Genomic DNA, 17,000 nt, shown 5'->3' on the forward strand with positions numbered 1-17,000 from the left:
TAAATTTCAGAAATTAAAATGTAATTTAGGTAATATAAAATATTTCACCACATTAGTAAGAATTTAAATGTCTATAAGGTATTTTAAATATTTGAAATGTTTATTTCTCCCTTTGGATGAATTTACACAGATGATGGATTGATTATAAAAAAATTTAAATATTCGATTTTAAAAATATAAATACCAATCCGGTAATTACATTAAAACTCATACATTAAAATATAATTTACCTTTTTAATTTTAATGAAATATATTATTCTCTAAAAATAAAAAATCTCACAAAAATTTAATTTAATTTATTTTTTTCTATCAAATTTTTTATTTGAAATGGAAAAAATAATTTTTTGAACTTATAAAATTTTTAAAATGAAATGATTTTATTAAAATTCATTATTTATATTTTTTTTTCTTACCAAATGAATCAGGCCAAACTTAGAAAATGGACATAACGAGGACTAAAGCCACATAAACACGCCCCGATAGATTGAATATATAATTTAGCTCAAAATTTTACCTAAAAAAATCAGTTAACAGTCTAACATTTTTGTTATTTAAGCTTTAATACATAATCTTTACTTGAAATTTTATAAGGTCAGGTGAAAAAAATTTATAACTAAAAGGTCAAGTTGACTGATTTTTGTGTAAAAATAAAGAACCAAATTATATATTTAGCCACCCCAATAATGAAATGAAACATAATCCGGAAGCCTTGCTTTCTCAATCCCTTGACCATTTGAACTTCTCAACCTCAATAATGCAATGAAACATAAAGGACTTGGTGCACAGAGCTATCTGTTTCTTTGGCATTGTGAAAGGGGATTTTATGGTTGGTAAGATTTGAACTGCAACCATCATTCTTAAAGTGGTCAACCTTTACCATTAGGTTAAGACGCTAGTTAATTTTGAATATATACGACAGGTGAAGACATTAAATTTTTCATTTTTGTAGCATTCAAACTTCTGAAAAGAGGCATAAGTATAAAAACGCTTTCAATATAGAGGTGACCTGCAGATGGATTACAAGAACACTATACAAAGAAAACTGGCAAATCCACAAACAAAACCGCAGCTGAGAAACTTGCAATTCAGAAAACAAAAGACAAAAACTACAAGGAGGATCTTCAGCCGAGCAAACCTGGCAAATGTTATATGATCGGCGGTATCTCATCGAGCCCATGACACCGAATCAATCTCATCTCTCGCAGACTTGTATAATTCTAGTCTTTTGGCACATTTCTGCCTTCTTTCCATCAATGCAGGATCTTCAGCCAGCAAGTGTGCTAGTTGCTTGGCCTGCAGAGGACAAAGAACAGGAATCAATCAGCGAAATACCTATTTTGTAAATCTTCTTTTGTTCAGTTTTCTCATTCAAGTCAATGGTAGGCAGAAAAAAAATTAGCAAGTTCAACCCCTCAATCTGGACATGGACTAGCATTAACTACTGATGAGTCATTAGTAACATTTTCTTCACATCCTAATATGAATGGATTCATCAGGTACATCAAAATTATCAGGTTAAATTAAGCACATTTTGATGTGCTACTGTTGTTTAGGATGACATTGTCTAGTAAATGACTCTGTTGTAGATGAGCCATAATGTTTTGACATCTGATAAGATTCAATCATAAGTTAATTAGTATATTCCTTCACACAGGGGTCAAGGGTGATTTTTTTTCTTTTTCTTTTCTCCTTTTTTTTCTCTTAGTGTGCAAGGTTTTTCAGTTTACCTCCTTTTTGCCTATTTGAGTATAGAAGTGATCCAGCAAGGACCTCTTAGCCTCCCTCACTTGACAATAAACCACAGCCTTGGGAATGGAGATCCTGAGTGTCTCAGACACCATCAATATATAAGAAGAAACATTGGATCCTATTCTACGAAAGTGGCCTTCTGTGTATCGATCTGCATCGTTTGCAGTTGGATTTCCACCCCTCTCTGCCTCCATGGGAAGTTTCCTGAAGAAATCTACCGTGAGGTATGAGGATTCCATGTCCACCAACCTCAAAGTTGTCTTCTTACTATCTTCACGGAACCGCTCGAGTGCATCATTGGCAGCAGATGCTATTTCAGCTTGAAGTGTTTGAAATCGCTTCAACTCCTGTCAATTTTCTGATTGTCAATTTACTTCCATCTGTTGTTACTAGATAATTGTTACTAAGCCAAATCCCAAACCTGAGTTTCTCCAATTGCCCTCCTGACAAGTTCTTTCAAAATAAAGTGAACCTGCAAAACAAATTACTAATAAATAACAACACCACATATAGTTCAGAAATTTGGAATAAAACCTTGAGTTCATTTTCTTACGAGTAAATAAATTTCAATCCTTACCAACTCCATGCTAACAATTATTAGTACACATTTTGATAATAAGATCATTGTTGAATGCGACTGACAGAAATCCTATAGCCCTATAATTTACTATCTTTTTGTCTTAAATTAGTTGCACATTACAACCAAGGACTATTTGATTAAAATATAAAGAAATTTAATTTACTCTAACTTCAGAAAATACTATTCTTCATGAAACATCATTCAGATTAAAATTCAAAGATATTGCCACCTTCAGATCACAAGACTCACTAGGACAAATAAAATGACTTGAGCAAGCAAAAATACAGTTAAAATTAAAAATAGAATTGAATGGAGGACTTACAGCATCTACAGAAGCTTCAGCTGGCCCCCTGAAGTAATTAATTGCCCCATCAATGAGCCGTCGATAACCATGCTCTGGTGCAATTAAATGGGGTTGGTATCCGTCCGCCTCTGAAACTAATTTCCTAATATTTTGCAGAGACAAATGACGATCAAATGGAAGTTTCCTCAAAGCAGATGGGAGCTGGTTGTCAAAAACTCCATAAATCCGTCCCCCCCAGGTCGCCTGAGATTTAGCGAAGGAATTAAACATAAAGTAAAAGGTTATTATGGCAGACTTCTTATCCTGCTCCTATCAAACAAGATAGAGACATGATATCAAAACCAAATCTCCTTATGGTTGACACCTGGAGCATTCTAAGAAGTCATCCAATCAAAATACAGTGTTAATTGCTAAAAATTAAATCAAATAAAATATTTCTCATGAAAGCATGCATGTGCTTCATTATGCATAGAACTCATTAGGAATAGCCTAGAATCTATACTCTTCCTTTTTAGTATAACTTTCTATATCAGAAGAATAGTAAATGTGTATAAATACTCCTTTAGATTAAGAGAATAATTAAGCCATTATTCCTTAAATTTCCTCTTCTCCTTCTATTTTCACAATCATAATAACAAGAAAAGCTTTCTCAGTACCCTCCATCCAGATGCTCTTTGAATACCCGGTCAAATGCACGACATAGCTCCAGGATAGTGTATAACTGTGTCTGATGTACATATACAAAAATAGTATCAATTGCTAACTTAAACATCTGTCAACTATCAATATAAATAAACAAAATGCATAAGCTCCTACCCCAGCATCAACAGCAACAGGTCTACCTAAATGGTCCAACTCTGCTTCAAGTTCATCAATGCTTCTGTTCACTATAGATATGATGCCTGGAATGCGAGCTTTAATGACCGACTCCAAATGCTTAAACCAGAAAAGAAATTGTTAGCGAATAACAAATTATATGTAGTAGTGGTGAAAAAGAGTATTGAGGTGCAAACTTAGTCCTCAATTGTATTTTCAGATAGGAAAAAAACTGAAAGCGTCATCTGTGTATCAGACATGATAGGTTTTTGCATCTATATTTTGAATTTCTGAAAAACAATAAATATCACAACCAAGCTTTAATCTAAAGTAGTTGGGGTCTGCTATAAGGATCTTGTTATGGTCCCGGGTTGTGGACCACGTCATGGGATGATTGATAGGGAAAGAGCTCTTAACACCTCAAGATTTAAAAGGAAAGAGTCTCAATCTCACAATTTTTAGAATAGATCTACTTGCTTTATTGAATAAAATAAACTCCTTTTATAGTGAAGATTCTAAAACTTCTAATTAAAGTAGAAATATAATACAAGTAATCATTAGATCTAAAAATAAAATAATAGAAAATATGATAAGATAAAATAATAGGAAATTTGAAAAGAAATAATAAATAAATAAAATCTATTTGTTATGGATTTAGGCTATCCATTATTCATAACATCACTCTCCTCCTGAAAACGAAACTTGTCCTCAAACTCAAACGTAAGATATGCAGCATGAAAATAAATGATAGACTTCCATGCAGCTTCAAATTCAAGATAACATTACCAACTACTACCCCCACTCTTGTAGATTCCAGGATGATAATGTAGCATTTGTGCCATGGCACGATGGAAAGTCGAGTTTGTCATTTTGGGACACCATAGGCACCTCTATCCTATCATTTGCTTGTTGACTAAAATTTTGTCAGTTGCAACTCTATCTATCTTGGTTTTAATTCAACCCCCTATTAAAGGTTCGAACTAATTCAAAAATTTTCTGAGCTAAGTCATTCAAATGTGCATCAAATTATTGCATGGAAAGTCGAATTTGTCATTTTTTGACACCATAGGTACCTCTATTCTCTCATTCGCTTGTTGACCAAAATTTTATTAGTTGCAACTCTATTTATTTTGGTTTTAGTTCAACCCCCTATTAAAAGTTTGAACTAGTTTAGAAATTTACTAAGTCATTCAAACGCGTATCAAATTGTTGCATGAAAGAGTTCAGCTTCTCTTCTAGATTCGTTGAAACCCATGACAACAGCCTCTGATACCAAATTGTTATAATCTGAGTTGCAGATCGCATCAGGAGTCGCGTTATGATTGATGGGAAATGAGCTCATTAGAGGGAGTTCTTAACACCTAAAAACTCAAAAAGAGAGTCTTTAATCTCACAAGTGTTGCACTATACATGATAAGATAATGAAAAATCTGAGAAAAAACTACTAGATAAATAAAATTTATTTGTTATGAATTTAGGCTATCCGTTATCCATAAATTATCTCTTTTTGTTGTTCAACTTAAAAAAATAAATAAATCAATAAATAAACAAGATAAAATAAAAACAACAACAAGAACAAACATAAATTGAGAAAAAGAAATATGAGATATGCAGGGGGAGACAAAAACAACCTTGGATAGAAGTTTTGCAAGATATTCTGAACCCATTCTGCCAGCTAAGTGCCTATAATCAGGATTAGTGGCAAAAAATTCACACTCCTGTCGCCTAGCAGCTATCATGTCTATATTCTTATTGATATCAGCTTGCGAGCGATTCACAATCCCAACCCAAGGATGTTGAAGTGAATAAGCCCTTCCTTCAAGAACCTATAGTTGAAGCAAAGAAGAAGCATACAAGATATAGAGAAAGTTCTTTAATTATCAAACTCAAAGAAAACTATTTGCGGTGCTTGTTAAGGATAAGGGAACTAGGGAAGCGGGAAAAAACATATTATGTGTTTGTAGCATTTGAATCAAATTTACAGAACAATCAATGCTATACGTATCTGGAATTCTAAGGAAGAAATGCATTAACATCTAAGAATCATCCATGATCTAGCTATTCAAAGAAACAAAGAAAACATACATCCAAAGCATTTGTTCCTTTGTCCATCAAGTCAATCTTTGTTAACACTCCAAATGTCCTTTCACCTACAAAGGAAAAGAACACATTTAAACTCAGAAGAGAGAACTACAGGTTAATTATGAAAGACATTTACTTCAATGGATTGAACTATAAATAGAAACTGAAACAAGGAAGTGATACCTGTTGGATCAACTTCTCTAGAGAGCTTGATAGCATCAGATGTTGCTATATCTTGATTGGCTGGAGTTATAGCCAAAATGATGCAATTTGGCTGCAGCCCATTAATCATAATTTCAAGTAAAGAGAAGAAAAACAATTTGTGCATTTTATAAATGTACATACAGAATTCTAGCAAATTATAATGTCACAAAAATATTTGGCTTTTGACCATCCTTTTCCTGTGGAAAATTGATATGGTATTGTTTGGCTACAAAGAATTAAAGGGAAATTTAGGTCTTCATGTGTAGGAATGAAATTAGTTTAGAACTGTCCTTCCTTGCATGTAATAGTCACATGGGAAATAGTTTAAAGTTGTTATGCCAGCTCAAAGAGTTTGTTGAAGAGCTAGGGAAAATGGGTGGGAAGTTTTCATTGTAACAACTATATAAACCTATAATTTGTTGAGAAAATGCATGTCAATTTAAATGAGAATTTGAGATCCCTAGAATTTCTTTCTCCTTCATTTTTGTTTGCATCAATTGACATCAAAGTTGGTTAATTCTCAGCCATGGTGGAATTACAAGTTTCTTGTTTTTCCCTTGAAATCTCCCTTATCTTCTTTCTTTCCTTCTATTTCTTTCCTAAAACGTTTACTTCTCTTTGTTCTTATTAAATCTGGACCAAACCTAACTCACTTCAAAAACTACTTCAAGGATGTTATAAGTTATAGAAAGTAAATATGTTAATATAGGAAGTAAATATTGATAGATGGGTCAGTTGCTTAATCCTAGGGATTGTATAATCATAGACTTGATTTTCCTTCATATTTAGATACCCTCTCTCATGTATAAATAGATTGTAATCTCTATTGTGAAATACAACAAATATTATCCTTCTACATGGTATCAGAGCTTTTCTCGTAGAGATTTAATTTTTCTCTCCCGTCAAAGTTTTTTTTAAGAAAAAAAAAAAAAAAAAATTTTTTTTTGGAGACTTAGGGCTCTGTTTATTTGGGTTACCCATAACGGGTACTATTTGGATCTCACCATCGCTGGAGTCGCCACATCGTTCCCTTGTCAGATCTGAGGTTTATTTGCCGTTCGGGTTTTGGGGGAGGTGTTTTTATCGGTACTGTTCATCGGAACTGTTCACGGGGTACTGTTCACGAGTACTGTTCATCGACACTGTTCACGTGGTACTGTTTATGTGGTACTGTTCATCGGTACTGTTCACGTGGTACTGTTCACGCCGGGTACTGTTTTCTGATTCTGTGTTTCTTTTGTTGCTGTCGTTTTGGGTTTGTTGTCATGGTTGAAGTGAAAACCACCACCGTAACTGATGTGATTCCTATGATGACTAAAATCACGGAACACAAATTGAATGGATCTTCCAATCAAGGAATTTTGATATCTGCAGATGAGTATGCACAATTCGTCCAATACCAGGCATCTCTAAAATCCTCTAATTCCTCCTCTATCACTGCAATTGCCGAGTCAGGTAACTCTACTACATGTCTTGTGTCTTCATCCTCAAAATGGGTTATTGATTCTGGTGCTACCGATCATATGTCAGGTAATTCTACCCTTTTGTCCAATCTTGAGTCTCGTACATCGCCTTCTTATGTTACTCTTGCTGATGGCACTAAATCTTCTGTCATTGGTTCTGGTCATGTTAACTTAACCCCTTCTCTTTCTGTATCCTCTGTGTTATGTCTCCCTAAGTTCGCATTTAATTTGCTTTCCGTTAGTAAACTCACTCGTGCATTGAATTGTTGTGTCTCATTCTTTCCTGATCACTGTGTTTTTCAGGATCTTTCGACGAAGCAGATTATTGGTAGAGGGAGTGAGTCAGAGGGTCTTTACGTCTTGGATCAGCAACTACCTCGATCTCCTCGATCTCTGGTATGCTCCACGCGTTTAACACCTTTTGATGTTCATTGTCGTTTGGGGCATCCTTCTCTCTCAGTTTTAAAGAAGTTATATCCACAGTTTCATTCTTTGTCTACTCTAGATTGTAAGTCTTGTCAATTTGCCAAACATCATCGTTTACCTACACTGCCTCGAGTCAATAAACGGGCTTCGTCCCCCTTTGAGTTAGTACATTCAGATGTTTGGGGTCCTCGTCCTGTTGTGTCTAAGTCTGGCTTTAAGTATTTTGTTACTTTTGTTGATGATTTCTCTCGTACTACTTGGTTATTTTTAATGAAGAGTCGTTCAGAATTATTTTCTGTTTTTTGTGCATTTTATGCTGAAATCCAAACCCAATTCAATACTTCCATCCGTATATTGCAAAGTGATAATGCTAAAGAGTATCTCTCTGGGGAATTTCAATCTTATTTGTTACAAAAAGGGATTCTTCATCAGTCATCTTGTGTTGCCACTCCTTCACAAAATGGAGTTGCTGAAAGAAAAAATCGACATCTTCTTGAAGTAGCCAGAGCTCTCTTATTCCAAATGAAGGTACCTAAATGTTTTTGGGCTGCTGCTGTATCCACTGCTTGTTTTTTGATCAATCGCATGCCTTCCTCCATCCTTCATGGTGATATCCCTTATAACATTTTGTTTCCCACTAAATCTTTGTTTCCTATTGAGCCACGTATGTTTGGTTGTACATGTTTTGTTCGTGATGTTCGTCCACAGGTTACTAAATTGGATCCTAAATCACTCAAATGTGTCTTCCTTGGCTACTCTCGACGTCAGAAAGGGTATCGTTGTTTTTCTCCTGATCTGAATCGGTATCTTGTGTCTGCGGATGTAACATTCTTTGAGTCCACTCCATTTTTTCCGCCATCATCTGTTTATAACACCGAGGGGGAGGAAGATGACCTCTTGTTATACACTGTTCGCTCTTTGTCTCCTCAGACTACTCCTACACCTTTCGCTCATGTGCCAGGTCGCCCTCCCATCTTTCATGTGTATTCCAGACGCTTAGAGGACTCTGACTCCGTTCCGCTACCTGCTTCTTCGTCGACAGATCCTGCTCCCACTGATCCTTCACCGTCTGATTTGGATTTGCCCATTGCTCTTCGCAAAGGTAAACGTACTTGCACTTATCCTATTTCATCTTGTGTCTCTTATGATCAATTATCCTCCTCTTCTCGTTGTTTTGTCACTGCTTTAGATTCTATTTCAATTCCCAACACTGTTATTGAGGCTTTGTCCCATCCTGGTTGGCGTGCTGCAATGGAAGAGGAAATGATGGCCCTTGACACTAATGGTACTTGGGAGTTGATGTCCTTGCCCCCAGGAAAGCGGGCTATTGGGTGCAAATGGGTGTTTGCAGTAAAAGTAAACCCTGATGGATCTATTGCTCGCCTCAAGGCCCGTTTAGTGGCCAAAGGTTATGCACAAACTTATGGAGTTGACTATTCTGATACATTCTCTCCAGTTGCCAAGCTCGCATCTGTCCGATTGTTTATTTCCTTGGCGGCTACTCATGATTGGCCCTTGCATCAACTGGATATTAAAAATGCTTTTCTTCATGGTGATCTTCAGGAGGAGGTTTATATTGAGCAACCACCTGGTTTTGTTGCTCAGGGGGAGTCAGGTAAGGTTTGTAGACTTCGAAAATCCCTTTATGGCTTGAAACAGAGTCCTCGAGCATGATTTGGCAGGTTTAGTGAGGTGGTCCAACAGTTTGGAATGAAGATGAGTAAGTGTGATCACTCAGTGTTTTATAGAAATTCTGATAGTGGAGTAATTCTGCTTGTAGTATATGTGGATGATATCGTTATTACAGGAAGTGACATTGCTGGCATCACATCCCTAAAAGAATTTCTTAAAACAAAGTTTCATACAAAGGATTTGGGTTCCTTGAAATATTTCTTGGGAATTGAAGTTATGCGGTGTAAGAAAGGCATCTTCTTATCTCAAAGAAAATATGTTCTTGATTTGTTGGCAGAAACAGGAAAATTGGGTGCTAAGCCTTGTAGTACCCCAATGACCCCTAACCTTCAACTTACCACAGAAGACAGTGAGCCATTTGCAGATCCTGGAAGGCACAGAAGATTAGTTGGTAAGCTGAATTATTTGACTGTGACTCGTCCTGATATTGCATATTCAGTGAGTGTGGTAAGTCAGTTTATGTCCTCTCCTACTGTTGCCCAGTGGGATGCTCTGGGACAGATTCTTTGTTACCTTAAAGGGGCCCCAGGGCGAGGCCTATTCTATGGTAACCATGGGCACTCAAATATTGAATGCTTTTCTGATGCTGATTGGGCAGGCTCGAAAGTTGATAGGAGGTCAACTACTGGGTATTGTGTTTTTGTGGGAGGTAACTTGGTCTCATGGAAAAGTAAGAAGCAAAATGTGGTCTCCCGTTCTAGTGCTGAATCTGAATATCGAGCCATGGCACAAGCCGTTTGTGAAATCTTGTGGGTACGTCAACTGTTGGAAGAAGTTGGGTTTTCAAATTCGGTGCCTGCTAAGTTGTGGTGTGATAATCAAGCAGCTATCCACATTGCCTCCAATCCAGTATTTCACGAGAGGACCAAACACATCGAGATTGATTGTCATTTTGTTCGTGAAAAGGTTCAACAAAAGATAATATCAACAGAACATATCCGAACTGGAGAACAATTAGGAGATATTTTCACTAAAGCTCTAAATGGGACTCGAGTCGATTATATATGTAACAAGTTGGGCATGATTAACATTTATGATCCAACTTGAGGGGGAGTGTTATAAGTTATAGAAAGTAAATATGTTAATATAGGAAGTAAATATTGATAGATGGGTCAGTTGCTTAATCCTAGGGATTGTATAATCATAGACTTGATTTTCCTTCCTATTTAGATACCCTCTCTCATGTATAAATAGATTGTAATCTCTATTGTGAAATACAACAAATATTATCCTTCTACAAAGGAAAACGATTGCCCGTAGCCCATATAAAAGGCACATTATTCCTTTCTCGGTTCCTTTTTCAAATCGAGGTGAAATTCAACACAACCCTCACGCCCCAGGACCATACTGGAGCATGACACATTCATGGGAGGCCCGACATCCCCCCATCGGTGGGGAGTAACTCACCCAAAAGCTAGCTTAAGGGTAATACTGCCCATGGTCTATATAAAGGGTACATTACCCATTTTCCAAACCGACGTAGGATTCAACAGTTCTCATTTCTTTACTCCACTTCCACTCTTGTTTTGCTCTATTCTTCCTTAATGTTCATCAAGTTCCACGGTTGTGTTTTATCTTTTAGTCACCAAGACCCTCTTAGAATTAAATGAAAGGAGAGAATAAGGTCTTGTCTATGATAAAGAAATGTATACAATGGATCATAATTGTGATGATGAACCAAAATGGGAGACAATTATAAATGATATTGAAGATGAGGATGTCACTAAATATTTTGAATTTAATAAAGAAAATGGAAAATGTGGTGAGGTTATTAGAGATTTCTTTTAGTCCTGTGAAGATAAATAAAAAATTCAAGATCAAAAACACCAAGTAGGTACAAATCCAAGGTGCAAGTGCAAAAGAAGTTGATGTTGCCATAAAGTGCAGATGAGAACTTGAAATTGCAGAAGTGATGAGCCAATGGACTGACATTCTTATTACAAGGCATCAAAACGAAAAAAAAAAAAAAAAAAAAAGGCAACTAATTGGGTTTCTAAAGAGATTGCATCAGAGAATGGTAAAGCAAGATGAAGCAATTTGTTATTGTTGTAAAGGCTATGTGTAGGTCACGGGCTAGATTACGAAGGCCACACCAATCAATGGGTTCATTCTTTTACTTTGGTCCAGCTGATGTGGGTAAAATGAAGATTGCTAAGGCTTTGGCTGAGCAACTCTTTCATGAAGAAAATCAATTGCCTAGCTGCGGTGGAAGTCTTGGGTTGGTAAAACAGAACATAGAGCTATTTTTCCATCTCTCCATTGTCACTTGGTCTATTTTCTGGTTGGATTGTCAACAAGCTTAAGGAAAACTTAATTTCAATTGTAGATCTTCAAATCAGTGCCATTAGTGAGGGTCTGATATTTGCTACATACTCCAAGGGCTGGTTATCCTCAAGAAGTTTTTGCAACATTCTTGAAGTTCCTCTATACCATTTCTTTAAGCTTGGTTCTGGTTGTAGTAGACATGAATTGGAGTTGGACCTATTCTTGAACAGAATTAAGTGCAAAATGAAGCAAACATTAAGTGAAAACTCAATGGGGTAATTGAATAAGATTAAATGCAAGATGAAGTCTTTTTCCTTTAAGGGCAATAAACTTTTCAATGGGAAGGTATTGATACGATACTGTTTGCCTACAAAGAATAAAAGGGAAATTTAGGTCTTCACATGCAGGAATGAAATTAGGTTGGAGCTCTCCTTCCTTGTGTGTAACATTCACAGGGGAAAGGGTGTAAAGTTGTATGCTATTGCGAAGTTCTCATTGTAACAGCTATATAAACCTATAATTTGTTGAGGAAATGCGAGTCAATTAAATGAGAATTTGAGATCCCTAGAATTTTTTCCCCTCTTCATTTTTGTTTGCATAGAAAATGTTAAAAAATCCAAACATACCTCCTGCCAACACTCCCAGAGATTTACCACCAAAGCTATGGAAGAAAGTGAATCAAACTTCTAAGCCAAAACACAACTCAACTTCATAGACTGAACTATATTATCATGATGATTACATCTTTCGGAGGAATATTATCAATTGGAAATTTGGAAAACAAAGTAAGCCAACAGTAAAGTGGGAAATGAGCTACTTGACCAGGTGCAATATCTAATTATTTCATATTTGATACACCATCCAATAAATAATATGAGTATTTATTTCAACAGAGTTCTTTGTAAGTTCCAACAAAAAAATTAAGAGAGAACATACAACTTCCACCATATGGAAAAGGTAAATAATTGAAGCTCATAGTCTAGGTTTTCTCTAAATCTTTGGCAATTAGCACAACAGATAGACTTAAAGAGTCTCTTATGCCTCAAACTCTTTTCTTCCATGATATGGAATCTCCATACTTGCAAACAGGCAACACACTATTAAAAAAAGAAAGAAAAGCATGAACAGACACACAGGAAGTTTGTCTTTGTATATGAATAGGTATCTAATGCTCATGGGCTTTGCAACTTTTCTATTTGGATGTTTTTCTTCATACGTGAATAGGTATCTAATGCTCATGGATTTCACAACTTTTCTATCTATGCATATTAAAAAAAATAATTTACTATTACCTTCTCAACATATGAATGAACCATATTTTCAATGTCGTTAACAATGCTCTCTGGCTGACCCTCTGCATATAACAAACATCTCCTACTTATAAATTAAACAAGAAAATAAAGAAATTGGCCAAATACATATTTATACCCCATTGAATACTTGAACTAAAATCAAAACCTATTGAAAATCTAAACTTATAAAATCAATAACAATTAAATACAAATTAACCATGCTTTTATCAAAAAAGTCAGAAATTGCCCATTTATTGCTGATTGTACACTAAATTTACCATGTTCATTTTTCATAGAATGACAAAGTTACTGTTACCTTATTGAGGGTAAGTTTGCTATTTTATAAAACTTAAAGCACAACTAACAAAAGAGTATAATCAGGAATAAATGAGACTATTCCTGATTTTTTTGATGAGTCATGACTAATTGTGTTTAAATGGTATGTTTTCAAAGTTCAGGCATTCAATAGGTTATGACTTTAATTCATGCGTTTGATGGGTTAATCTCAAATATCACAAGGGTATAAACATGTCTTTAGCCAAATAAATTAATAGTTATAGCACATCCATGGGTAATAGAGAAATAGAATAGTGACTCGGGCAGGGTTGGAAAAGTATACCTACTGCAACCTTTGTTAAACCAGGCAAATCAATCAATGTCAAGTTGACAACTGCACAAAAAAGGGGGATATAAAAGAGGAAAGAGAGAGAGAGAGAGAGAGAGAGAGGAGGGGGAAACAAGAATGTTATCATTCCATCATGATCCGTCCAAAAAAAAATTTCTCCATTTATAGGTCTGCTGTAAGTCAGTTCTCCTACCATTTGGAGAGTAAATACTGAGATGAATAGGAACAGGAGAAATCTGTTTTGACTTGCCGGTCATTCTATCAGTTTCAGTTTGAATTTCCTTTCGAACCATGGCTGCATCAGAACAAAAAGCAGTCAATCATTAGCAAATGCACTCTTATCGTTTCAAAAGATAAAAGGAACTCAAAATGCCAGGTATTCAAAATATCAGGTATACAGTGAATTTCTTAACCATTGCAGTCTCCTAAGTAAGCAAGTCTAAATAAGCTCCTAATGCATGTAATCTAAGATATTTGCATAAAAGGTAGAGGCATTTTTCAATTTTCTAAGAAACAAAATAATTAGTAAAACAAAAATGTTTTCACAATGAATCACATACAGAAGTCTGTGAATCGTTGATCTGGCAAGTGAAGAAACTGAGCATACTCCTGTGTCCCCGACTCTGTCTTGTGCAGTTGCAGCACCAAAGGCCGCCTTGTCACAATACCTGAAGCTCGCACAAAAAAAGTTATAGATAATTAAACATTTTAAGCTATTGTTCACCTAACAATGCCAAGACAAAGAATTTTATACTTCAAATACAAATGGAATTAGAAACAGATAATCAAGTGACCAATTTCTCATTATTTTCTATTCTCCTCAAGTTAAATCAACAAAATATTAATAATTACAATTTAATGTTCGTCTCTTTCATTTCTTTTGCTTCTGACACATGGGCTGTAAATCAGAATAGACAACCAATAAGAATAAAGAAATAGACAGTATGGCCAATAAAGATGTTTTTTTCAGTGTATATTTATACACACACACACAAGCACGCACACACACCGTTAGTCAATTACAGATGACTGAATATCAAAATCCTAAAATAAAATAACTAAAAGAAGAAGGGGGGGGGGGGGGGGGGGGGGGGCGCTTTTCTAGTCTTTTTCGGTTGTTCACAGCAACCAATCATAAACCGAAACTAAAATAATAGTTAAAATAATAATAAAGAAGCATTTTATTAATTAAAGTAACCCTAACCTGATCCCCTTGGAAGAAAATCTCGCCCTACAATGCTCTCCAACACCGATGATTTTCCAGAACTCTGCATTCACAAAATACAAGTTCCCCCATAGTTCAAGTCTCACAACATACACATTCAAGAAATACACAAACATCTATACATAAATACGCATAGACAAACAGTGATCGAACTCACATTCAGCAGACCACTTAACCAGACCAAGAAAAGACACATATAACCAACTATATGGGCACTGAAAGTCTAAACCAGCAAAAGAAACAAGACCTAAGCACGAGAAAAAAAAATGAAAAAGGAAGAAGGAGAACCTGGCCACCGACTACAACAACAGAAGGAAGAGACTCCCAAAGAGTAGGCAAAGAAGAGGAGGCAGTATCGCCTCCATAGTCGCCGAGAACAGTACATGCTCTCTGTATTCTGTTGACGAGGCCGATCAATGTCACCATGGTAGTAGCCATTTGAGAGAGGTTAGGATTGGTGTCTCTGAGTCGTGATGAACAAGCAGATTTTGAATTTAAATTTGAATTTGAAGATGGATGGAAAATGGAAAGGTGAAGAAGGCATGCAGTGAGTGTGACAGAGAAGAAGAAGCAGAGAAGAAAGATGATGAGTGGAGCTATTTTCGCTTTCTTTTTCCGTAAAAAAACAATTATTTTTGTGGTTTTGGGGTGGGCCTGAGAGAAAGTGAGGGAGTTATATATAGTGCGCCACGTGAGCATACATTTTGAATTTGCGTGGACATGGACGTTGAACAACGTTTTCGTGACTTGAATTTTGAAATCTGTCGATAATCTGTCAATTTTTTTCTCTTATTATTATTATTATTATTATTATTATTATTATTATTATTGGATAATCTAGGAAAAAGTAGGAGCAAAGAAAAAATAATCCTGGAAAATAAAATGAAATTTTCACTTTTTATTTATAAAAAAATAAGAAAGAAAAAGAAAATAATACAAGGAAAAAATAAAACAGCTTTATTTTTTATTTTTCAAAGGAAATTTAAAAATGAATATTGTTATTTTGAATGTTAAGCTCAACGATTTAATTTATATATTTTAATTTTATTAAATTAAAGTGCATTTAATAACGTATAAAAATAAGACCCATTAAGATAATAACACGTATACTTAAAATTCAGAAGGGTCGTACGATCTTTTTTATTTGGTCTGATCGGGCTGTAAAAAGCCCAAGCTATTAAATATATAGATTAAACTATCAACACCTCTGATCCTACCAAAATTCAAAGCAGACAAGCAAATCTTTTCAAAGTTTTATACTAAACGAGACATTGAATGCAAGCGCGACTGACCTTAGTGATCGGAAGAGACCCATCTCTATATAGGTTGAGTGAGCTAGGCACGACCTGATGAAACCAAGATAAGATATCAACCTCCAACATGATGGTCGGTCCCTCTAGTCCCCTTCTGAAATCTTTAATACGCATGTGGTAAAACTGATTCAAGTAACGTACTTGATGGATAGAGTATGGGCTAACCGACTCGGCATTTTTTAGCTGACTGTCATCCGTTAATGAGTCGCCTGACATACCTGCCACAGGATATCTGCATGTTCTCTAACGGGATGTAAGTCAGAGAACACTAGGACGATTGGGGCATAAATACTCCTGAACCAACCATATTTGGGACAAACTTAGCTTCTCCGATAACTACTTACTGAGACTCTTTTCCAAACCTTAATTTACTCGAACCAGTATTCAGCTATATTAATTTCTAACCATCCAATCAGATCTATTAATTTTCCCATAAGATTAAACCCTTGTCCACACGTCCCCACTCCATTAAGTCTACTGGACCTCTCAGTTTATCAATTGGCATCGTATGTGGGAAACGAAGGAAGTTTTCAAACAAAACCCGCTGAGATCTACATGGCTAACTGAGAACATAACCCATTAACACCCGTTGGAAACGAAAACTCAATCCCTAAAACTCCCCATCGTTAAGGACTTCCTATGATGTTATTTCCACTCCCTCTGCTAAAACGATGTCTAATATACCCTTTGCCAACAACTCCACACCAACAAACACTATCCCTCAAACTCTCTTATCAAATCAAGACCTGCGAATGATGTCAGTGCAACTGCAGCAACCCATGATATGGATGAATCAGATCATGCAGCAAAGAGGCCTCACCCCACCAATAATTATGAACCCAATACCTACCACAACTCCTAGCCAAATGCCCACACTTACACTCATCCCAGAAATAAAAAACCATGAGCTAGTAACCGCAGTCCATACAACCAGAAGAAGAAGGGAGGAAGAACCAACCAGAGA

The 17,000-nt window shown here is 35.8% G+C and overlaps 1 protein-coding gene across 1 annotated transcript; it reads right to left on the bottom strand.

Moving 5' to 3' along the window:
* Window positions 1-973: 973 nt before the first annotated feature.
* LOC110604397 (phragmoplastin DRP1E) lies at window positions 974-15,357 on the bottom strand. The gene is given in 16 exon segments (XM_021742547.2): window positions 974-1,293; window positions 1,728-2,096; window positions 2,171-2,221; window positions 2,652-2,860; window positions 2,863-2,876; window positions 3,290-3,360; window positions 3,450-3,569; window positions 5,081-5,275; window positions 5,535-5,599; window positions 5,715-5,805; window positions 12,874-12,935; window positions 13,493-13,543; window positions 13,692-13,793; window positions 14,059-14,166; window positions 14,703-14,766; window positions 15,012-15,357. Coding segments are annotated over 16 exon segments (1,851 nt in total). The 5' UTR covers window positions 15,162-15,357; the 3' UTR covers window positions 974-1,164.
* Between the last annotated feature and the right edge of the window lie 1,643 nt (window positions 15,358-17,000).

The sequence above is a fragment of the Manihot esculenta genome, chromosome 17 (assembly GCF_001659605.2).
Source record: "Manihot esculenta cultivar AM560-2 chromosome 17, M.esculenta_v8, whole genome shotgun sequence".
Taxonomy (NCBI): Eukaryota; Viridiplantae; Streptophyta; class Magnoliopsida; order Malpighiales; family Euphorbiaceae; genus Manihot; species Manihot esculenta.